We start from the raw sequence: 22,543 nt of genomic DNA on the forward strand, positions 1-22,543 counted from the left end.
CCCCCATGCCTGCCACAATCCCCTGGCCCACAGCCCCCCTCCACCACTCTGGGACCCTGCCCCACCTCCCTCCCCTCCCCTCCTGCAGCCCCCGGCCTCCTGCAGACCTGCCCAGCTCCTGCACGCCCTGTCCTGGCCACCCTCCCCGGGCCTGGGCCCGGCTGCCTACAATGTGGGCGGGCTCCTGCATTGTGCTTTTCTTTTTTTACAAAAATAAGATAAATTAAAATAAAATTAACCATTAAAATAATAGTAATAAAAAAAAGATAGAAAGAGATTAAATAGTGCCCTGCATCAGCAACAGACCCATGGCTGGGGGTGGTGGGTGCTGGCAGGGCGGTGAGCCAGGCATGGTGGGCGCTGTGGGGGCTGGGGCAGAGGGTCCCAGTGAGGGTCCCCTGGACAAGATGGCCCCACTGCAGCACAGCCCTGGAAGGCTGGGGGGCAGTGGCAGGGCCCCCTGGCCCATGGCCCCTTTGCACCCACCCTGACACTCCCCCCAGCAGCCCCAGCCGCTCAGCGTGGCCGGTTCAGCAGGACCTCCAGCCAGCACGGGCAGGAGGTGATGAACTGCCGGGAGTAGCAGGGCCCCCAGCCCTTGGCAAAGCTGATGCGGATGCTGTGCGGGTCACAGGGGCCCTCCCCGGGGAGCCGCCAGCCCCCCGTGCCCCCCACCCGCTCATAGTCGAACACCTTCGCCGAGTAGCCAGGCAGCACCTTGAGTACGGTGAGCCCCTGGGCTCCGGGGGACCCTAGGGTGGGTGAGCTGACGAAGATGGGGTGCTCACTGCGGTTGTAAGCCCACACGCCGCCTGGCTCCCGACTCAGCAGCAGCCCCCGGCCGATCTTGCCACGCGCTCTCCGGACGGCACGACTGCGGTGGGCAGCTGGCAGCTGGCCCAGGCAGAACCCGCTGCCCCGTGGCAGCTCGCAGAAGATGTTCACTGATGCCTCGTGCACGGCGTAGAGGCGGCCCACGCGCGTCCGGTGCTCCCAGTAAGCCAGTTTGCACCAGTAGCTGTCCTTAACGGTGCTCCATGAGAGGCTGGTGTCTGGTGGGGGAGAGCAGAGCCGTCACCGCCAGGCAGAGCCACCCACTGCTGCGCGGGCATGGCCAAACCATGCAGCTGGACGGGCCAAGGGGAGAGGTGATGGGGAGGGGGTGGTCCAGGCCCCGTCAGTTCATCCAGGGGCCAGCCAGAGCGGACAGACAGAGGGACGCGGCGCCCTGCGGATGTCCCAGCACAGGCTCTGGCGCAGGGCGTGAGTCACTGGAGCCACTGCGTGCCGGCACGTAGGGCTGGGCCGTCCCCGGCCACGGTCCCTGGGGACTTGTGGTGAGGGGGGTCCCTGGGCGAGGGGAAGGTGGAGCCCCGGCAGCCAGAGGCCTGGTGGCCAGCAGCCAGGCTGGAGCCGCGGCTGTGTGCGTCAAGGCACATTGTGTGTGTCCCCGTGGGCAGCGCTTCCTCCGGCGGGGAGCCTGGCGCCGCCAAAAATAACAGGAGCTGTGGCGGGGGGGCCCGGCCTGGGCTGGTCCCCCGGCAGGAACCCCTCACCCCGTGCTGGAGCATTTCCTCCTGATGGGGGTGGCTCCCGGCTCTGCTCCCCAATTTTGGGGCTCCATGTCCTGCACTGCTGTACCCTAGCCCCAGAGCTGCCTGGGGGAGTGGGACTGCAGGCAGCAGGGGAGCCCTGCCCGACAGCCCCTGCCCGGCGGGACCCTCTTACCGCACCAGTCCCCACCGTTGTAGCTGAACTCCAGGAGCTGGGTGCCAGGGTGCTGGGGCTCTTCTGGCCAGGAGGGACCACAGGATGCCTTCGAGTAGGGGGGTGGCGGGGTCTCTGGGTGGGGGGAGAGAAGGGAGTGAGGGGCTGGGATGCACGTCCCATGCCCCCAGAGCTTCCCAGAGCACTCAGGCACCCTGAGCCAGCCCGGGGGACCAGAGGTCAGAGGGTGGGTGGGCAAGGAGGGGCTCTGGTGGAGCCGCCAGCACTCACCGGGCGCAGCCAGGCGGCTGAAGTGGTGGGGGTTGCAGCAGAGAACGGCTGCATCCCCGCAGCCCCCCCCGCCCCCAGTGCAGTAGCAGAGGTGCTTGAGCTCGTGGGGCTGACGGAGGTCGGGCCAGCGGTAGAGGCGGCAGAGCAGGACCTGGGGGGGCAGCGCCTGCTTGGCCCCCCGCGGCACCCAGATGCAGCCAGACTCCCAGGCGCCCTGGCTCTCCACCGCCTGCACCAGCAGCTCTAGCTCCTCATCCTTCAGCTTCTTGAAGAGAGCGTGTGCCGCCGGTTTGAGGGCGCCAGGGCTGTCCTCGGGGCCGGCCGCCATGCAGCGCTGCCGCCACAGCCGCCTCACCAGCCAGGCACGGCGTGAGCGGAACATGGGGTAGTGGCGGGGACGACCTGCAGGACAGGGACAGGTGTCACCCCCGTGCTGGGAGAGTCCTCGGCCATGGGGGTCCCCAGAGGGGACCTGGCGCATCTTCCTTTGATGGCAGAGCCACGTTCCCCTTCCCTGCCGGGCCCCCAGCAAGGCCGCCTTGTCCAGGTTTGCTGCTGCCTGCGGCTGCCAGCCCCCATCTCCGCAGATGTGAGGACATAGTGCGGCTCCCGGGGGGGGACGGGTGTCCCCAAGGTCACGCAGGGATGTGACCCCCAAACGCACCCACTGTGCAGGGGAACCTGCCCGTGCTGGGATGGCAAGGGCAGGGGTCTGCGTGCCCCTGCCTGCAGCACCCGCCCACCCCCTGCCGCCCCCCGTGGCGCAGGACTGGGCGAGGGGTCCCCAGGGAAGGGGGGTCTCACTCACGGTGGGTGGCGGAGCTGGGTGCGAGGAGCCAGGGCTGCGCATGGGGCCACGCTCGCGGGGCGGCCGGCACTTCTCTGCTTGTGGTGCGCTGCCGCCAGAGCTTTTTCCTGTGCTGGGACGGGCTCTCCCCTCCCCCGGACCTCCCCGTTTGGGGAATTCATTGATTCGTCCTGTCCCGGCCAGCCCCGGGGCCGAGCCACCGCAGCGGCGGGGCAGGCGCCAGGCGCGTGGCTCCCGTGGCAGCGATGCTCACACCGTGCTCACCGGGCTGCCATAGCCCGTCCGGCCCCACGGGCGGCTGGGCACAGCCGGGAGCCCAGATCGCACCGCAGACCCCAAAGGTGCACAGCCACAGGGCAGGGTCTGGCCGCAGGTACTGACCTGGGCAAGGGGGAAGCTGTGGGGTGCCGTGACAGGGCAGCGTCCTGGCAGCCCCTAGCCCTGCCTGCAACCATGCAAGGGGTGCAAAGACTACCCGAGCCCCCTGTGGCACCCCAGGTGGGGTTCCCTGCCACCCCCCAGCCCTCCCTGCAACCGAGCCCCCGCCGCAGACGCTGGGCGAGGGTGGGAGCCCACTCCACAACAAAGCAGCTAATGTAAACGGGACCCTTATCCCACGCCAGGCCGCGTTTCCTGCTCCTGACTTCCCGCTGAGATAAGGGATGCTGTGCTGGCGCCAGGCGCTGCCGCCAAGGCTGGGGCGCGCAGAGCTTCCCCCGCGCCGGGGCCAGGCGCCGGCACTGCAGGCAGCGCTGGGGCAGAGCGGTCTCAGCCCGCCGGGGGACCCACAGCCAGCCACGCGGCAGGGCCCTGGTGCCCCACGCATCCCACCAGCCCTGACCTTTGCCACAGCTCCAGCCAGGCTGGGCTCTTTGGGGACATTTTGCTCTGGCCTCCTCCCACCAGCTCTTGGCAGCACTGATGCCAGCCGGGGTAGGAAACGGCCTGGAGTGGGGACAAGTGGAGACTCTTTAAACAAGGGGCTGAATCACATGGAGGGATAAACCTGGTGGAGGGACAGGCAGAGCCATAGCCCCCTGTTCCTGCCCCTCAGCCCCGTGGGGTCTGGGGACCCTCGGACACAAGCAGACGCAATGTGCAGGCTGGAGTGTCTGGGTCCTACCCAGGGTGAGGGTTGGAAGGTTTTGGGGGGAGATGCATCCCCAGAGTACCCCCAAAACACACCCAGCTGGTCAGACACTGCACAGGTTTATTGAGGTGTCTGTGATCAGGGAGGGGGGTGTAGGCTGGAGCAAGGTCCTGGCATCACGGGTCCATCAGCTCCATCAGCACGGGGCAACAAACAGTCCTAGGGAAGGGAGAGAGGCACAGTGGGTGAGGACCCCCTTACCAGCACCACGGCTGCACCCCATCCCCCCCCAGGAGGACCATGGCCAGGCCCCTGTCACCCTCAAGCACCACAGCTGGGCCCGTCACCTCATCACCCCCCAAGCACCAGGACCGGGCCATTGCCACATCACCCTCTAAGCACTGTGCTGAGCAAGTAGCCAAGGGCAGGGCACTCACCCATCAAGCAGGGGCAGGCAGGGGGTGCTGGGGGTCCAGTGGCATCAGGGCAGGCCATTCCCTAGTCCAGCAGCTCACAGATGCACCAGCTGCAGAGCAGGAGGTAGACAAAGTCCTGCAGCAGCCGCAGCAGCCAGGAGCCCAGGCGCCGTCCCAGGGAGGCCTTGGTGGGTGCTGGCAGCGCCACCGCCCGCACCGCTCGCCTTGGAGCGCCCAGTGGACGGGCTACCATGGTCCGGAGGAGGCACATGGCCGACAAGAGATCAGCAGGTTCTGACGCAGGGAGGCAGCCGCGCTGACACGCGGGTCCCTGGCAAGCGCTGGAACCTGCTCCATTCTCTGCGCTTCAGAAGCCTCCACAATAGCGGGTGCGGGGAGGGGGCACTGCCTGGGGACCCTTTTGTTTGGGCAGAGCTGGCCTCACCCCCTGTCCCGCCTCCTGCCAGAGCCCCACAGGCCCCAAAGGGACCGATACAGCCAAACGCGAGCGCGATGCAGACCGCAGACTGAACACAGCAGGTTTATTCAGTGCTGGCAGGCATTCCGTGTCATCCCCAGCAGCGCCAGGGATGTCTGCAGGGGAGCCGGCCACTGGCAGCGTCCCAGCAGAGCCTCCCTGAACGCGGCCTGCAGGCTTTCACTGGCGGGAGGTGCGCTCGTCTTCCTCATTTTCCAGCTCATAGGCAGGCCGGTAGCGCTCTCGGCCCTGGGCATCGGTGTAGCACAGCGCAGGGTTCTTCAGCGTGTTGGCCATACTCCCCAGGGAGGTGTAGCTGCAGAGGGAGAAGGCGGCTGCAACTCTGCACCCAGGGGCATCGGCTGTGCAGGTAGAGAGGGCAGCACCAGACACTCACCCCTTGTCGTAGAGGATGCAGTAGGGGACAAAGAGCTTGCGTAGAAACTCCCAGATGTCCCGATAGGTCCAGTCCTGCAAGCGGAATTGGGCAGAGATTGCCGCAGAGGCAGGTGGGCTGTCCCCTCGTCCCCAGGGAAGCCAGCCAGACCTCCCCCAAGAGCACACAGGAGAGCCAGCTGGTTCCTCAGATCACCCGTCCCTCCCAGCTCCTCCCCACAGACAAAGCCCCCTGGCAAGCAGGAACGACAGCACCAGGCAGCTTGGCTGCAGCAAGGGGCACCCATGGCCACACAAGAGGGCAAGAGATGCTCTAGGGAGAGGGAGAATTGGGAGGGAAACCCTCTGGGATGGGGTAGATTAGTGCCAGCTTCCAGCCCCAGCACTTTAACCCACCAAGCTTGCTCCCCCACCGAGCCAGGACAGCCCTGTCCCCAGAGCAGGTGGAGGCCACGTACCAGCAAAGGGTTCACCCGCATGTACTGGGGCCAGCTGGGGTCTGTCACACACATGGGCATCAGGGTGCGCGAGTAGGGGTCCGTCCGCCGCGTCCCCATCAGGACGGCCTCCAGCTGCGGCTGCTGCTCCTTCAGGTGGGCCAGGGCCTCCCGGATGGAGCCCTCCACTGTGCAGAGCTGGATCTTGTACCTGTGCAGGGAGGACAGGCAGCTGCCTGCTGGGCTGTGGGAGACGCTGCTCATCCCCCTGCCTGACAGCCCACCCCTCTCTGCCCTGTACCTCTGGACGGTTGCCTGGATGAACTGCTCCATTTCAGGGAAGGGGGACACGATGCGGATGTAGAGCACCTGCAGCTTCTCCTGCCTCACTGGGTACCGCCTGGGGAGAGACCCGTCACAGCTGGCCTCCAGCAGATGGCAACCAGAGGTAGGGCAGCTGCCCAGTCCCCGTGAGCTGGGCCCCAGGAATCCACTTGTTCCCTCAGAGCAGGGCAGGGGACAGCCCTGGAGCCCCGGCCAAGGCCCCCAGGAACCCCTCACCCCTGCCCCAGGCCAGGCTGGTGGAGCCCTGCAGCCAGGTACCTCTCCACAGCAGCATGGACAAGGTGCAGCAGGGCCGTGCAGTCCTTGCCCCCATTGAAGCCCACGCAGAGCTGGGCCAGGCTGTACCGGTCCAAAGCCTCCTCGATGGTCCGCAGTGCTGCTGCCACCTTCTGCCCCAGGGCCGAGCCTGCTGGGAGGGGATGGTCGGTGCCCGCCCGGGGCCACGCTGCCATGGCGCTGCCCCAGGGCCTGCAGCACCTCTCCCTGCAGGCACATCTTGTCTCCAGCACACCAAGGAGCCTCCGCTGGCACCGCAGCCTGCAGCCAAGCACTTGTGCAACCCAGAGGTCTGTGCCACGGTTGGGACAGGGATCCTGCCTACAGAGGAGAATTGCAGCACCGCTCCCCCTAATGCGCCCTGCGCTCTCAGAGACCAGCACTGGCTGGCCTTAACTGGGGTTACGGATCGCCCCTTCCACCTGGGTGGGACAAAACCCATTGCAGCTGCGGTGCCAGCGAAGCCTCAGCGACCCTCAAGCCCTCCAGCACACCAGAACAGGCAAGCCCTGCTCCCACACCAGTCTTCCCACTGCCCTGGCCCTGCCGGGCTGCAGGGTCTGTGCAAGGAGCAGTGTGGAAGCACTGAGCTGTGCTGCAGCACCGCTTCCCTGTACCTGACTCAGCCAGGCCATAAACCTCCATGACTGCTGGCGAGACGCAGTCCGTCACGAATGGCACGGCAACACCCGGCGGCAGCTTCTCCATCAAGAAGCGGTACGCTTCCTCCAGGTCCTGCTCCGACTCGGAGTCCAACGTCAGCTTCACACGGTAGTAGTTGTTGGCCCAGTCGGGGTAGGAACCCAAGCTGACGCAACCCTGGAAGGTGGCATTGGCCTGGTCCAGCACGGGCGTGATGAGGATCTCATCAGCCGCCACGTAGATGGCACGGGAATAGAAGCGGGTCCGCTCGCTGCGGAAGAGATGGGTGAGGCCGTCCAGGGCGCGCTCCATCAGCGCCGGGATGCCGGGGAAGATGTAGACGTTGCGCACGCTGACCAGCGGGTACTTGAAAGTGCTGCCCGTGTGCCCGTCCGTGCTGTAGTTGAGGCGGGAGGACTCTGGGATGCGAGCCAGCTTCATCTCGGGGCACTGCCCGTCCGTCTTGCCGAAGAACTTCTGCACCAGGGCCACCATCTCGGGGTGGGGGGTGACCCTCTCCCCGAAGGCCTTGGCCACGGCCTCGAAAGTCACGTCGTCGTGTGTGGGGCCGATGCCCCCCGAGGTCAGCACGTAGGTGAAGCGGGCGGCGAAGGCGGCCACCTCGTTGGCGATGGCGTCCACCTCGTCGGGCACCACCGAGATCCGGGCCACCCTCACGCCCAGGTCGCGCAGCCGCCGGCACATGAAGAAGGAATTCGTGTCTTGCGTGTGACCCTGGTGGGGGACGCAGACACCCGTGACGGCGGGGCCCCCCTGCCCCCCCGCCCCCCGCGATCCCGCCCCCGGCCTCACCTTGAGGATCTCGTCGCCGATGACGATGATACCGGCGGTGGCGGCGGGGCCCCGCGCCGCTGTGGGGCTGGAGGCGGCCATGGGACGAGAGGCCACCGTAGGGCGAGCGGCGGCGGCGCGCAGAGCCCCTCCCGCCCCTCGCAGCGTCCCCCACATGGGCCCGGCCGGCCGCGCGCGCTCGGACAGGCCGCGACACCGCCCCGCGCTCTCATTGGCCGGGCAGCGTGCCCGTCACGAGGCGCTGCCTGCACGGATTGGTCGGGGTGGTGGGGAAGGACCCGCGGGGACGGACCCATCGCGGCGGGCGGCGGCACGTGCGCCCCCCCCCCCCCCCGATCCCTCCCCACCCCCGCCCCGGAGCCCCCCATGATCTTCTCCCCCCCCCCCCCCCCCGCAAGAAGCCCCAGGAGCCCCGAACCCCCCCCCCCACGCGCCGGGAGACCCTCCCAAACCACCGGGAGGGGCGAGGGGGAAGCTGCCCCGCGGAAGCCCAGCCACCCCCTGGGCAGAGTGCCCCGAGGCACCGGTACCCCCCGCACCCCCAGCACGGCAGACACGAGCTCCCGAACATCCATTTATTAAAGCCCCGGATCGCTCTCAGGCCTCGCGGCGGAAAGGGCCTCCCGGTACCGGGGCCGCGCCACCGCGGCGGGGCCCAGACTGCACCAAGGGTCACGGGCGCCAGCCGGCACAGGGCAAAGCCCCCCAGGAACGCCGAGGAGGAGGAAGGCACTGTCTCAGCTCGGGCGGGCCGGGGGCTTCAGCAGGCCGCGGGCCCCTCACTTCTCCGGCTTCTTGGGTAGCGGCCGGCGGAAGAGCAGGATGTGGGGCTCTGGGGAAGGGGTGGGCGGTGTCAGGCCAGGCCCCCCCGGCCACCGCCCGCCCCCCCGCGGGGCTCACCTGGCTCGTGGATCATGTAGTGGACCCAGCCCTGGCTCTGCTGCACCCCCAGGTTCCGCCACTCCGCCTCCGACAGCAGGTGGGTCTTCGGCACCAGCTTGGCGATGTCCTTGGGCAGCATGACGTGCCTGCGCCCCCGCGCCCCTCAGCGTTACCGGCCACCCCTCCACCCCGCTCCCTTCACCGGCGATCCGCTACAGGGTGACTCCCCTCCTGCCCCCCCCCCCCCCTCAGCGAGCCGTTAACCGTCTCCCTCCCGGGGAACCGTGAGGGCCCCCCCCCGGGAACCGTTACCCAGATAGCTTCCCTCCCGCCCCACCGGGGAACCGTCACAGGACACCCCTCCCCCCTCACAGGGAACCGTTAACGGGACAATCCGCTCCTACCGAACAGCCGTTCCAGGGACGCCCCTCCCCCCCCCCGGGATCCGTTACCAGGGCAACCCCCTTCCCGCCACAGAGCCGTTACTAGGCACCCCTCCTCCACCTCACCGGTACTCAAACTCCTCGTCGTCGTACTTGTCCGAGTAGTAGATCTGCTTGTGCGCCATGCCAGCGGGCCCGGTCCGCCCCCGGTCCGCCCCTCGCCTCAGCGCCCCGCCGAGCCGTTGGTGCCCCCGCCCCCGCCGGCGCTTTCAAACGCCGCCGCCCCGCGCGCCCATTGGTCCGCGCCGCACGGCGACCCGCGCGCACGGGGCGGGCCGGGCGCCCAGTGGTGGCGCTCGCTCGGCGGGGCGGGGCCGCGGCGCCGCTTCCCCGCGGGTCGGGCACCGCCCGCTAGTGGCCCGCTCGTCACGTGACGGGGGCGCGCTGAGGCCGCGCTGGAGGGTGTGGGCCGGAAGTGAGTGGCGGCGCGGCGGGGGGGAGGGCGGGCGGTGCGGGCGCCGCGGCCGCCGGGACCGGAGGAGACCGGCGCGAGACCCATGGTGCCCCGGTGAGCGCGCGGGCCGGCCCGGGGCGGGGGGGCCGCGCCCGCGGGCAGCGGTGAGGGCGGGGCGGCCTGCGGGGCGCCTGGGCCGGGTGAGGCCCCGCGGCGCTGGGCCGTGCCCCGGGGAACCCGCGCGGGGCGGGGGCCGGGCCCGCACCGCACCGCTCGCCGCCACGGCCTTCGGCGGCGTGGGCGGGCGGTTCTGCCGCCCCCGGCGCCCGGTGCTGCTCCCTGGGCCCGGCCGCCCTTGCCCGCCACTTCTGCGTGGGGGTGCCGAGCAGGGGTCAGGGTTCGGCCCCGGGGCGGCCCGGCTGGGGCCGGCGGCAGCCGCTCGGTCCCCCCCGGGTCTCAGGGTGACGCCTGTGCCCCGGGCCCCCGGCTTGGCGGCCGCTGTGCACGCCCAGGGCTGCTGGCTGGGCTCTGGCCTGCATCGCCCGGTCCCGGGCGCTCGGGTTGCGTGCTGGTGTGGCACGGGGAGGGAGGCCGGCTCGAGGGATGCTGTTGTGGGGCTGGGGAAAACCCCCGGACTGGTGAGACCCCCAGCAAGGACGGGGCATCGGCAGCATTCGGGGGGATCCTCGGCCTCCACGGTGCCTGGATGCGCCATCCCGCTGGCCTGCTGTCAGCCCTGCCTCTGCTTCCGTGCCTCAGAGCAAGGTAGGGGCGAGTATCCAGAGCAGACCCAGCTACTGTGGACGGGGGTAGATACTCCCCCCTCGCAGGCCTTCATCTTCCCCCCAGCAGTGTGTTGCGTTCGTCCGTTGCAGGCTGTCCCTGCTTCTCCAGTTGAATCTCTTGGATGGGGTCACCCCCACATTGCGCTGGCCTGGGGAGACCCCGGTCGCAGGTGCCAAGGAAATGTGTCCTGGGCCCTGCCTGCGGGGTTGGTGCTGCGGAAGCCTGTGGGCAAAGGGCAGTTCTCAGTGGTGCTTCCCAGGAACACCTTGGCCTCAGCCTGTTCCAGAGGGGTTGAAGACGCCATCTGTTCTCAGCTGAGAGGGGCCTGAGGATCTACCCACAGCCCTTTGGTGGGCGAGCACCATGGCTGGGTTGCCCGTGCCCCCGGGAGCTCACGGGTCAGTGTCCCCTCCTCAGGGGGGACAAAACTGGAGTTCCAAGGAGGCTTCAGCAAAGCTGAGCACCCTGGATTGGGGTCCCGATCCTCCTTCCCTGCTGCCAACCTTGGTCCCTGGCGTCCAGAGGGCCTTGTCACCACCTTTGCTCGGCAGCAAGTGACCTGGCACAATGCTCCTGGGTTGTACCCAAGGCCAATCTGCACCGCTGCGCTTGCCAAGCAGAGCCCTCCTTATCTCGCTGCCTCCCAGGCTAATCGCGTTAGTGCCCGCCTGGGCTCCGGTGCTGCCTTTGCAGGACCCAGATAAGGGTATGATAGCTGTAAGGAAATAAATCATGTTTGCTGCTGTGCGCTGCTCGGCTAGCCCAGCCCCAACTGCACCGCCTGGGTGGTGGGAGTGGGAAGGTCAGTGGCCTTGGAGCTGCTCCTGCTTTGCTTGACTTGTTTTCTCCTTGCAGCACTTCCTGCCCCTCCTGGCTGCCCTCTCATAGCCTCTTTCCACAGTTCCCTTCTTCACTGCTCCCCTGGGGAGGCGGCAGCCGCAGCCCCAGGGGCTCTGCACGTACCTTTGCAGCGGGGTGCCAGCTGTGAGGAGGTGGCAAGTACACAGGAGGGAGCAGCTCTGCCCTCTGGGCTGCCTCCGCTCTCACCCCTTGCGTGTGGCCCTCAGGCTGCTGGTTTTGGGGCTGGGCAGGGATCAGCTCCGATGCTTGACTTGGGTCACATGGTGACTCTTGGGCCCCGACACTGCTTGCTGGTGTGGGCAAGGTCTGAGCAGAGCCGGGCTTGGCCTCATGCTCCTGCCCTGGCACATACCAGCTCTGTCCTCCCTTGGATGGGAAGCAGGAGGCTTCCCTGGCACTTTGACCCAGTGTGTCGGCAGCACGTTGCGCGGCTGCTATGGCCCTGTATGCCTGCGGTCAGTGAGGAGGAGAAGGGTTTGCCTCTTGGCACCAGGGCCACCGCCTCGGCGGTCTGGGACAGGGCTGGCTAACTCCCTGTTTGTCCCTGAACCGCAGGTCAGAGTGCCAGACGAGAGGGGCTGTGTGGTTCTGTTCCCTGCCCAGGGCCTGCCCTGCCCTCCGCCGGCGATGGACTATGTGGTAAGGACTTCGGTGGAGGGCTAGGTGGCTTCGGTGGTGGATCCTGCCTCCCCTCTCTCCCCGCTGGCAGGGCCTCAGCCTCCTCCCCAGGTTGGCGTCTCCCAGCCTCTCGTCTGAGCGGCAGCAAAGTTGTGCACAGGAACACGTAGGTGATCTGTGGTATTGTTGTGATGTTTGGAGGGAAAAAAACAGTTGTTGGCTGGATTTGAGTTGTTTTCTTGGCTTCCTCCCTGCCCCAGAGGCTTGGGGATGGCTCCACTGTGGCTGCTGTTGGACCAAGGGGGTCTCCTGCCCCGGGCGAGGTGTGTACGTGTGGCAGCAGCTGGTGCGCGGCTGCCTGCTCCTCGCTGCAATTTCTTGCCAAACCGCTGGCCTGTTCCAGGTCTCTGACTCAGCTCCCAGTTTGTGTTTCCTGGGAGGATGTTGGGCGCTGGCTCGGTAGCCGGGCCCCAAGCGTCCCCTCTCTGCCTCTCTTCCTCGCCCCGGGCTCTGCGTGAAGTCCCAGCCTCAGGCGCCTGAAGGCAGCCCGTGTCCCTCTGCTCTCCCGCGCACGGAGCGTATCCGGCGCCTCTCCGTGCTGCCAGGGCATGAGGAGCTGGGCCGGGATGTGTCCCGGGAGCTCCTCGGGGGCGGTTGTTCTGGCTGCTCTGCTTGTCCTCCGCTGCCTGTCTGGCAAGGGGAAGGGCTGCTGCCTGCTGGATGGGGCTCAAGAGCTGCCTGTTCAGACAGGGCTGTTCTGTGGCTCTGCATGCCTCTCAGTTTGCCTTCTGCTGTCTGAGCCTGCTGGGGAGGGGTCTCTGACGCCCTGGGGTGAGCTCTGGGGCGGGGGGGGGGCTGTGGCACCTCTGGTCTCCGAGGGCTGGGAGCAGTGATACATCATGTCCCCAGCTGGTGCAGGCTGGCAGGGTGATGCGTGGGCTGGCTGGCCTCAGCAGGTTCTGATAAAATCAGAAATTATTCCATTTTATAAAAGCAGAGGCCTGTCTTAGCAGGGGGCCGTGGCTCCTGAGGCACGCCAGCCCCTTGATGCATGTTGGCGATGGCTGTTCCGAGCCCTGTCGCCTGTCTGGGCGATAGCCAGGGCCTGGGGTGGCGGGAAGGGTCTGAGGAGACCCCCCCGTCCTTGTGCAGTTCCCTCCTGGCCTTACCCTAGCAGGGCTCTGGGGATGTGTCGGGTCTCACGGAGCCCGTGCTGGAGGGCCCAAGACCCACATCCGCCAGCAACCGGGACCTTGTGGGCAAACCCCGCTGCCCCACGCCCATGTGACACCGCCCAGCTCGGCTCCCCCCGGCAGCTGGGGTCTGTGGCTGGCCCCTCGTGGGGCTGGCGGCTTCCTGGCTCCCTGGCCCCGGGCTTCCTGCTTTTCTTTAGAGCAGTGGTGCTGCCGGCCACGGGAAGGTCACAGCGCCAAGCGGCCGGGGGGCCCCCGGCGGGGACGAGCGCTTCACGGGACGGCTGGCGTGGGCTCTCTGCGCCCGTGGGACCACCGCCACCGGTGGCTGAGGTGGGGGCTGGCGCTCGCGGAGGCGGCATGCGTGGCTGTGGCAATGCTCCGTCGCTGGGAGGAGGCGGGTGACGGACCCGCCGCTGTGAGCCGTAGCCCCTCGTGTTGCGCAGGAGGCTATTTCCAGCTCCGTCCTGGCTTCCATTTCCCCGTCCCCGTGGCACCGTGCCAGCGTTCGGGAAGTGGGGCAGGCAGCTGCCAGTGCTGAGCAGTGCCCGTGGTGAGTCCAAGCAGGGAGAGCCCTTCCCTTGGGTTGGATCTACCTGGTTTTGGCTCAGTGGCTGATTTTGCGGAGGGCCCAGTGCCTGGGAAGGCCCTGGGCCATGGCGGGTCAGGGGGGTTGGGTGCCACAGGGCTGCCTGAAATCCTTGCTGTAGCCCCATGCGAGGTGGAAGCGGAGAGAGCTCTTGCCCTCCTGGGGAGGTTGGTGCAGATGAGGCCATGGAGAGCGCCGTGGGTGCGGGCAGTGCAGTCAGGCTGGCTCAAGGTCCCACCCCTGACACCCCCCACCCATATGGGGGGTTTTTGTCCAGTTCCGCACAGTAGAAGGGGACGAGGCTTGCCCCCCAGCATGCTCTCACCACCCGCTCCCGCTAGCTCCGCCTGTGACCTTGATTTTTCTGCTCCAGATAGGCGCTGGGTCCCCACCCCTCGCCGGGAGCCCCTCCTGCGCTGCGCCCCAGCCCGCACGCAGACCCTGCCGCGGGCAGAGCCTGCCCCGCCGCCCGTGAGTCAGCACGGCCCTTCCGATTAGCGGCAGCCCCTTCTCCTCTCCCGGGAGGAGCCACCGCTCAGTACCGGCCAGGATGCGGGAAGCAGCAGCAGCAATTAGCAGCAGCCACATCTCCTGCCGGCTCCCTGCTGCAGCCGGGGGCCCACATTGAGCCCTGCCTTGCCCGGCGGACAGCCCACCTGTATCCTGCTCCTGGCATCCTCCTCTTCCACCAGCCCTCTGGGTGAGATCCGTGCCCGGAGCCACGCTCTGGAAGGACTGGATGTCCCTGAATCCCAGGCGGCTGCGAGCACCGGCGGCATCTCAGCATCGCGGCCCCCCCCCCGGCTTCGGGCGTTGCTTCCCCCAGCAGAGCCCGGAGAGCCAACGGCAGCTGCCCGCCACTGGCACGTGGGTTGCGTAGCACTGGCCGCCACAGAAGGACCTTGTTCGCTCCTGGACAGTGCTCGGAACGGGGCTGGGCTGGGCTTGGATGCGCTCTGTGGCTGCCTTGTCTCCGGGCTTTAAATATTCATGCTCTTGATTTCCTCTTAGCGGCTGGCAGCGGCGGGGCAGCGCAGGGGCTGGAGCGAGCCGGCTGGGGTGGAGGGCAGCCCTGCTGGACCTGGTAGCAGGGCAGAGGGGCCCAGATCCAGCCCCGGCTGAAGACAGTGGGATTTGGTGCCAGCTTGGTGCAGGAGTAGTGCGGGGCCATGGGGCTCAAGGGCCTCCGGACTGGGGGCCAAGTGTGCTGAGCCCTCCTCCCCGAGCTGGTGGCTCCCTGGGGCGTTGCCGCGGCCCCGTTTCCTCCCTGGCGCTGTGGGAGCGGGGGGTCGCTCTTCATCTAGCCGGATCTGCACATCCTTGCTGACGCCAATCGCGATCGATCGGCTGCAACAGCACGGAGCCGGGCAGCCCCTGGACCCGCTGCCTGGCGTCCCAGGGCCAGCTTTCCCAGCCAGCCATGCCGGACTGGCGTGAGCCTGGGGCAGAGCTCAGCCGAGGCTTCTGCTTGGGGGTGGCTTCCTGGTGGCTGCAGGCGCTCGGACTCTCCATGGGGCCCCCGTGAGACCTGGCCGGCTGCCTCCACCCTGCTGCTGCCCGGGCCGGGCCGGCCCTGGCCCTTCTCATCTCTCTCCGGCATGGATCTCCTGCAGAAGAGCAAATACAGCCACCTGCGGAATGAGTCTGTCTCCTCTCTGGAGGAGGCGGTGGGGGGCCTGGGGGTCCCGGCCTCCCCGGTGGAGTCCCTCGCAGGCACGCGGTCTCTGCCTGGCTCCCTGTCCTCCTCCTCACTCGGCCCCGTGGCATCTCTTGGGGAGCTCTCACCCGAGTCGGAGGACAGCCCCACCACCCTCTGCTCCTTCTTCCCCAAAATGGCCAACCTGAAGCTCTCAAACCCCGCCAACCTGCTCAGCCTGCGGGGCTCCTTGGCCGGCGGCAGCCTGGGGGAGCCCAGCCCTGCTGGGACGCTTGCACTGGGACCAGGAGGGGCCGCCAGCCCCGACTCAGCGGGACCTGTCGCTGTCTGTTCCCAGGATATGAACAAGCTGAGCTGCGGGAAGAAGACGCGGGTGGAAGGCGGCCAACTGGGGGGTGACGAATGGACCCGCCACGGCAGCTTCGTCAATAAGCCCACCCGTGGCTGGCTGCACCCAGATGACAAGGTCATGGGCCCTGGGGTCTCCTACCATGTCCGGGTGAGTGCTGGGGACTGGGGCAGCCTGGGAAGGGTGATGGCGGACATTTGGGGACCTCTTGTCATGCTCCTTGTGGGCGGCAGGTGGGCAGTGGGATTCCCGGGGAGGTCACCACTGTGGAGCCAGGGGGCTCAGTTCCCCAGCCCCTTCCCCGGCTGCATGTGGAGCAAACCCCAGGGCTGGTCAGGCTGACCCTGCTCTCTCCCCCAGTACATGGGCTGCGTGGAAGTCCTCCAGTCCATGAGGGCTTTGGATTTCAACACCAGGACACAGGTCACCAGGTGAGCTCTGCCTCTCCCCAGGGGCTGCTGCTTTTGAGGGGGTGGGTCCAAGCCGTGTGCAAGCCCCTGGTGGCGTGTGGGGCTTTCAGTGGGGGCCAGGCTGCTGGCAGACCCATCAAATATGTCCCCCGCTTGAAGAGCCCCGGCCAGTGCTCCCTGAGGGTTTTCCATGTGTCACCCCATCCCTTCTGCACTGGTCCCTGCATCCTTGGCCCCATGGTTGGGGGTTCATGAGGGAATGGGGAGGGCAGGCACTGGGGGGGACCGACATCCTGCTGTGCTCCCTGCAGGGAGGCCATTGGGCTGGTGTGCGAGGCCGTGCCCGGTGCCAAGGGAGCCGTGCGGAGGAGAAAGGTGAGACCGGGCTGGGGAGCTGCCGGGGGGGAGCATGCTTGACTGTCTGGGCACGGGGCCAAGGGCTGGATCCCAGCCGAACTGGCTGTGCCGAGGCTGGGCGGCCTGGGGCTCTGATCTGTGACCAGAGCTTGGGCCAGCGGAGCTCAGCAGGAGCAGTGGGAGGAGGTGCCTGTTTCTACTGTGGAGGGTGGCGGGATGTGCCCTGTTTCCCACAGCCAGGCTGTGTCTGGCCTGGAGAGACCCTTCACCATGCTCCCATTTGCCCCCAGCCCTGCGGCCGCTCCCTGAACTCCATCCTGGGCAAGAGCAACCTGAAGTTTGCCGGCATGCCCATCACCCTTACCATCTCCACCAGCAGCCTCAACCTCATGGCTTCTGATTGCAAGCAGGTGAGAGTGGGTGACTGGCTTTAGGAGAACGGGAATCCTTGTGTCCCCCACCCCAGGCCCTCCTGGGTTAGGGGCTGTCCCCAGCCTCCCCAAAGGGTGTCTGGGTGGGCTGTGTGACCTGCTGAGTGCCCACCTTCCCCTGGTCTGTGGGGGTGAAGAGGTCGGAGTCATAGCCTGCATGCTTTGCAGGATCTGTCCTGGAGACTGAGACCTCCCCCAGTCCCCTGGCCAGGGACCAGGTCTCCTGGTTTAGACCCCACTCTTGGTGGCCCTGGTGGTGTCCCAGCCCTTTTCCCAGTGATCCGTGGCTCACTACCAGGGCTCCGGAGGCTTGCCAGCCCCTGTACTGGGCCAACCCCGGGAGGAGTGAGGCAGGCAGGAGGTGCTGCCTCCGGCTGGGTGCCAAGGAGCTCCTGGCTGCATCCAACAAACTCTGCCTTGCAGATCATTGCCAACCACCACATGCAGTCCATATCCTTCGCTTCTGGGGGAGACCCGGTGAGTACACAGGGTGCCCATCCGCGTGTGCCCTGCCTCGTGCTAGGGATCGGTGCTTCTCCTGCCCTCTGCCCAGAGTCTCGTGCTCCCCGGCAGCCCCGTCTCACCACTGGTGTCTTGCCCACAGGACACAGCCGAGTATGTTGCCTATGTTGCCAAAGACCCCGTCAATCAGAGAGGTGAGGCTGCCCCTGAGGGTCCTATATGCCAGAGCCTGGTTTTGTGGATGTTTAGGTGGAGCTCAGTGGGTGAGGAAGGACTGGGTCCCCCATAAGGAAGCTCTGGGGTGCACAGGGCAGACTTGAGGGGTGGAGAACTCCAACATTGGGGTTCCATGTTCCCACCCCACCATTCCTTCCCCAGCCTGCCATATCCTGGAGTGCCCTGAGGGCTTGGCGCAGGATGTGATCAGCACCATTGGACAGGCCTTCGAGCTACGGTTCAAGCAGTACTTGAAGAACCCCCCAAAGCTGGTGACACCCCACGACAGGTAAGGGCAGGGCTGTGTGGGAAAGAGGAAGGTGGGAGAGTGTCCGAGATTGATTGGTTTTGGAGAGGGGGCGCAGCCCTGGCTGCTGTCAGCTGCTCATCTGTGCCATGCCCTCCCAGGATGGCAGGGTTTGATGGCTCTGCCTGGGATGAGGAAGAGGAGGAACCGGCCCCTGATCATCAGTACTACAACGACTTCCCTGGCAAGGAGCCTCCCATTGGGGGCGTAGTGGACATGCGGCTGCGGGACGGGGCTGCTCAGACCCCCAATCACTTGGGGGCCACACTGGTAAGGCTCTGGGCATGGCCTCATGGGGAGGCTCTACATTGCAAGGGACCCCGACTGGGACGTGGGCTCTTCGCTCAGGGTTATTCCACCGCAAGAGCTGTGGCATGTGTCTCCCCGGCACCTCTAGAAGCCCAGGGTGTGGGGAGTGGGAAGGGATGGGGAGCAGAGCGGGGCTCACCACCTGCCTCTCCCTGCAGCCTGTCGGCCAAACGTCCGGTGGGGACTACGACCCCCGGAAGCAGCACGTTCCTGCCCAAGGTAACATGTTGGATGTGGCCGCCCCGTCTGCCTTCCTGGACCCCAAGTGCTCCGACAGCGAGCACTGGTGCTGGGGCAGAGGCAGGCTGGAGCCCAGCTGACCACAGTGCTCTTGGCAGGAGGGAGAGAGAAATACCCAGCTCCCGTGGGCACATCTGGCCGCACAGACCTGTTCGATGACCCGTCTTACGTCAACGTGCAGAACATGGACAAGGCGCGCCAGGCGTCAGCTGCTGGCATCCCCGTGACAGCCAACGGCAGCACCCAGAGGGACCTCTTTGACATGAGTGAGTGGGACAGCGGCTGCGGGCCGTGCCTGGGCCGGGGGTGGGTGGCTGCAAGGTCAGTCCCGCAGCTCCCGCCTCTCTCTCTGCAGAGCCCTTTGAAGATGCCCTGCGTGTCCCCCCGTCTGTGCCTGTGGGGCTGCCCCCTGCCCAGGTGGTGGCCTCCATGGAGGAGCAGCTGAGACGGGAGCCTTGGTACCACGGGAAGATGAACCGTAAGGAGGCCGAGAAGCTGCTGAAGGTGAATGGAGACTTCCTTGTGCGGGAGAGCACCACCACCCCGGGCCAGTATGTGCTGACCGGCTTGCAGGGCGGGCAGCCCAAGCATCTGCTGCTCGTCGATCCCGAGGGAGTGGTGAGTCCACATAACGTACCAGGGACGGAGCTTGGCACGGCTTGGGGGGCCCTAAGGGTTATGAGAGCCACTGGAGCATTGGGCTTTGCCCGCTGCTCCTTGGGAGATGCCTCTGGGCTGGCTTTGGGGGCAGAGAGGGCCTGGCAGAGTGGGGGGGAGGGCTGCTCCTCCCAGGTTGGTGCCCAGCCCCTGGAGGCTGGTGGATTTGGCCTCCTGTGGGCATCAGCAGGCTCCCAAGTGCCCCTTCCCTGGCCCCCAGGTGCGGACGAAGGACCACCGCTTCGAGAGTGTCAGCCACCTCATCAGCTACCACATGGACAATCACCTGCCCATCATCTCGGCCGGCAGTGAGATGTGCCTGCAGCAGCCGGTGGAGAGGAGACTGTGAGCGCCTGGGGGGCCCTGGTGTGCAGCCCCCCGGCCCTGCTCCCTGCCCCAGGGAGCCCTCAGACTCTCAGCTGGGTGATCTGCCCGGGACCGAGCATGGACTTGGCTGGGAACGGGTCCTGTCCCCCTCCGTAACAGGGGGTGCGGGCAGCATGGCGTGAGCTGCCTGCAGGGCAGGGGGCTGTTCTTGCCAAAGCCCCCGCCTCCTCCCAGCTCCAGCCTTTGCACAGCAGCTCAGCTCCCACCATCACCCGGCCGTGCCCCAGCTGCTCTCGCCGGTGCGGCCGTGGACTCGGGCTGGCAGAGCCGAGTGCCCCCGGGGCTGGGGGTGGCCTGGCCTTGCCCCCTTCCCCTGGGCCACGGAGGGGGCTGCGGGGGGCTCCGCTGCCCCAAGCACAAGGCCCAGCTGGCCCCGCACCGACTGTACCTGATCACTTTACGTGTTAACTCTGTGCCTTGACCCTGCAGGTCCCACACTCTTATGCAATGCTGCGGGGTGGGGGGCTGGGGCAGAGCCCCCCCCTCCGCGCTCCGTGCCCCCTCCCGGGACGTGCCCTGCTCCCCGCACCCTCCGGGGTCCCGGCTGGGCACGGCCGGCTCCGGCAGCCCCGGGGGGCTCGGGAGCCCGCCCCTTGCATGCACGGCGTTTCTTCCCCCTCCCCCCCGCCCCCAAGCCAAAGCGCAGCCCCGGGCCCGCCCTGGCCCCGCTATACCAAAGGAACCGGCGGTTGGTATTAAAGTTGGTATTTCTCTAGGTCCTGGCTGGTGTGACGGGCGGGAGCACCGGGGGGAGCGCCCGGCGCCGGCGGCGTCCCTCGGTGGGCACCGGGGTCCTTCGCGCCCCCTCTCCCCCCCGCGGCGTCGCAGATGGTCCGTCCCGTTCCCCCCCAGGCACTGCCCGTGGTCCATCCCGCGCCGACCTCCCCCACAGCCCTGCCCGTGGTCCGTCCCGTCCCCTCCCACGAGCCCTGCCCGTGGTCCGTCCTGTCACCCCCCCAGCCCTGCCGGTGGTCCGTCCCGCCGCCCCGCCCAGCCTCCCCTCTGCGCTGCACTTGGTCCGCCCCGACACGTCCTTTCCCCCTCCCCCCCCCCCCCCCCGCGTCAGGCGCGCGGCGGCTCGCCCCGCCCCGCGCACGGGGATTGGCCCCGCGCGGGTTCCGGTTCCGGTCGCGGCCGGGGGCGCCGCGCGGCGGGGCGGCGGCGGCGGGGCCATGGCGCCGGGCGGGCTGTGAGGGCCATGGCGGCCCCGCACACGGAGAAGCTGGAGGGAGGCGTCCCGGCCCCGCCGCCCCCGCCGGGGCCCCCGCACCCCGCGGGCAGCGCCGCCGCCGGCGGGCCCGGCCGCAAGCAGGGGAAGGCAGGTGAGCGGGGGCGGCGGGGGCGGCGGGGCGGGAGTTGGGGGGCCCCGGCCCTGGCCCCGGCCGACGCCGCCCGCTTGTCCCCGCAGGGCTGCAGATGAAGAGCCCCGAGAAGAAGCGGCGCAAGTCCAACACGCAGGTAGGGCCGGGCTCCGGGCGGCGCCGGGACCGGGGCCGCCGCAGGCCTCACCGCCGCCTTCTCCCCGCAGGGCCCCGCCTACTCGCATCTCTCGGAGTTCGCCCCGCCGCCCACCCCCATGGTGGACCACCTGGTGGCCTCCAACCCCTTCGAGGATGACTTCGGGGCCCCCAAGGTGGGGGCGACCCCCGCCCCCTTCCTGGGCAGCCCTGTCCCCTTCGGCGGCTTCCGCGTCCAGGGGGGGATGTCGCCGCAGGTGCCCCCCGGGTACGGCGGAGGCCCCCAGCCCCTACGGAGGCAGCCTCCCCCCTTCGCGCCTGGGCAGATGGGCCCGGCCTTCAGCATGCCCCCCCAGAACCCCGGCTACGTGCAGCCCGGGGGCATGAGCTTCCCAGGGCAGCCCTTCAGCCAGCCCCTCGGACAGAACTTCAGCCCCCCCACGGGGCAGCTCATGCAGGGGCCCGTCGGGGGATTCGGGCCCATGATCTCCCCCACCATGGGGCAGCCCCCACGGGGGGACATGGGCCCCGGGCCAGCCCTCAACCCCCCCGGGGGGCCGGCGGTGGCTCAGCGCTTCGGCCAGCCTGGTAACCTCTTTGGACAGTCACCCATGCAGCGCCCTGGGCAGAATGTGCCCCCGCTGCCCCCCACCGCCAGCCCCTTCCCCGGGGCCGACCCCGGCTTCCCCACTGGCGGCGAGGAGGGGGGCAAGAGCCTCAACCCGCCCCCCAGCACCTTCGCCCAGGAGCAGCACTCAGGCTCCCCTGCCGCCGTCAACGGGGCGCAGCCCGGCTTCGCCCCCAACAGCGCCGGCCGCGGCGCTGGCACCCCTGAAACCAACAGCCTGCCGCCGCCTCCCCCCGGCAAGGCGGCCGGCGGCTCGGGGCACCAGCCTCCGCCGGGGTTGGTGTACCCCTGCGGGGCTTGCCGCAACGAGGTGAACGACGACCAGGACGCCATCTTGTGCGAGGCCTCCTGCCAGAAGTGGTTTCACCGGGAGTGCACGGGGATGACGGAGAACGCCTACGGGCTGCTCACCACCGAGGCCTCCGCCGTCTGGGCCTGCGACTTCTGCCTGAAGACGAAGGAGATCCAGTCGGTCTACGTCCGGGAGGGCATGGGACAGCTGGTGGCCGCCAACGACGGCTGAGCCGCCCTCCCGCCGCCATGTACAGCCTTCCCTGCCGATTTAGGACCAAACCCCCTTTTTTTTGTAGCCGTCAACCCCCTGCCATCAGCCAGAGAGACAGTGCCGGGCACCGGCTGCTGCTGGGAGCCGCCGTAGGCCCAGGGTGCTGCTGGCCGCGCTGCTGCCAGCCCCTGGCTGCGGGGGTGGGGGGCTCCGGCCCCGGTGTGCTGGGACTCCCCGGTGCTTCCCCGGCCCCCCAGCTCTGGCCGGTGGGGTCAGTGCCCTGGGCGGGGGGGGGCAAGATGGTCCCCACCACCATCTGTGAGCCCCTGTGATGCCATGCAGCAGCCCTGCTGCCCCCCTCCATGTGCTTGGAGTCCCGCTGCTCCCCAGTGCCCGCCCCACCCCCCCGGTGCTTGGGGCCGTCCCGGTGGTCCCGTCCCCTCCCCCCGGTGCTCGGGACGGTTCCGGTGCCCCTCCCCCCCCCCCCGTTTTAGCTGAGCGTTAATGGAAACTTTTGTACCGTCGCTATAAAACTCTGGAACCCGCGTGTCAGTGTCGCGCTCCGCTCCCGCCGCGGGGGGGGGGGGCGGGGGGCGGGGGCGGGGGGGGGTGTCCGGTACCGAAGGGGGCCTCACGTGCCCCCGCCCCGCGCCATCCCATTGGGCCGCCGCGGCCGCCGCCCGCTCCCATTGGCCGTTCGCGTCAC

General features: G+C 68.2%; 5 protein-coding genes across 15 annotated transcripts; 2 read left to right on the forward strand and 3 right to left on the reverse strand.

Annotated features, from left to right (window-relative positions):
- Window positions 1-229: 229 nt before the first annotated feature.
- Window positions 230-2,925, reverse strand: LOC135318031 (mothers against decapentaplegic homolog 6-like). The gene is made up of 4 exons (XM_064474848.1): window positions 2,807-2,925; window positions 1,999-2,400; window positions 1,729-1,842; window positions 230-1,052 (listed from the first exon to the last, which is right to left on the reverse strand). Exons 2-4 carry the CDS (start codon window positions 2,378-2,380, stop codon window positions 517-519), a joined length of 1,032 nt encoding a protein of 343 aa, XP_064330918.1. The 5' UTR covers window positions 2,381-2,400; window positions 2,807-2,925; the 3' UTR covers window positions 230-516.
- A 1,910-nt stretch (window positions 2,926-4,835) lies between these two features.
- FLAD1 (flavin adenine dinucleotide synthetase 1) lies at window positions 4,836-8,005 on the reverse strand. Its single transcript, XM_064474902.1, has 7 exons — window positions 7,700-8,005; window positions 6,862-7,621; window positions 6,227-6,374; window positions 5,925-6,023; window positions 5,645-5,834; window positions 5,188-5,261; window positions 4,836-5,106 (listed from the first exon to the last, which is right to left on the reverse strand). The coding sequence occupies exons 1-7, from the start codon at window positions 7,853-7,855 to the stop codon at window positions 4,971-4,973; spliced, it is 1,563 nt and encodes a 520-aa protein (XP_064330972.1). The 5' UTR covers window positions 7,856-8,005; the 3' UTR covers window positions 4,836-4,970.
- A 255-nt stretch (window positions 8,006-8,260) lies between these two features.
- On the reverse strand, window positions 8,261-9,244 carry CKS1B (CDC28 protein kinase regulatory subunit 1B). The gene is made up of 3 exons (XM_064475019.1): window positions 9,091-9,244; window positions 8,600-8,727; window positions 8,261-8,531 (listed from the first exon to the last, which is right to left on the reverse strand). Exons 1-3 carry the CDS (start codon window positions 9,147-9,149, stop codon window positions 8,479-8,481), a joined length of 240 nt encoding a protein of 79 aa, XP_064331089.1. The 5' UTR covers window positions 9,150-9,244; the 3' UTR covers window positions 8,261-8,478.
- Window positions 9,245-9,418: 174 nt separating this feature from the next.
- SHC1 (SHC adaptor protein 1) lies at window positions 9,419-19,962 on the forward strand. Of its 11 annotated transcripts, none has more exons than XM_064475012.1 (14): window positions 9,445-9,532; window positions 11,621-11,704; window positions 15,460-15,621; window positions 15,832-15,902; window positions 16,193-16,256; window positions 16,475-16,648; window positions 17,093-17,146; window positions 17,274-17,325; window positions 17,510-17,636; window positions 17,756-17,924; window positions 18,122-18,182; window positions 18,302-18,469; window positions 18,538-18,821; window positions 19,081-19,962. In XM_064475012.1, the coding sequence occupies exons 2-14, from the start codon at window positions 11,693-11,695 to the stop codon at window positions 19,207-19,209; spliced, it is 1,527 nt and encodes a 508-aa protein (XP_064331082.1). In that variant the 5' UTR covers window positions 9,445-9,532; window positions 11,621-11,692; the 3' UTR covers window positions 19,210-19,962. The 11 variants fall into 11 exon arrangements, with proteins under 11 accessions (XP_064331085.1, XP_064331082.1, XP_064331083.1 ...); XM_064475016.1 differs by having other exon boundaries at window positions 9,448-9,532; window positions 16,529-16,648; XM_064475015.1 differs by lacking the exons at window positions 9,445-9,532; window positions 11,621-11,704 and adding an exon at window positions 9,419-9,439.
- Window positions 19,963-20,441: 479 nt separating this feature from the next.
- PYGO2 (pygopus family PHD finger 2) lies at window positions 20,442-22,384 on the forward strand. Its single transcript, XM_064475018.1, has 3 exons — window positions 20,442-20,569; window positions 20,656-20,705; window positions 20,776-22,384. Exons 1-3 carry the CDS (start codon window positions 20,446-20,448, stop codon window positions 21,853-21,855), a joined length of 1,254 nt encoding a protein of 417 aa, XP_064331088.1. The 5' UTR covers window positions 20,442-20,445; the 3' UTR covers window positions 21,856-22,384.
- Window positions 22,385-22,543: the final 159 nt, after the last annotated feature.

This window comes from Phalacrocorax carbo, chromosome 28 (genome assembly GCF_963921805.1).
Source record: "Phalacrocorax carbo chromosome 28, bPhaCar2.1, whole genome shotgun sequence".
Lineage (NCBI taxonomy): Eukaryota > Metazoa > Chordata > Aves > Suliformes > Phalacrocoracidae > Phalacrocorax > Phalacrocorax carbo.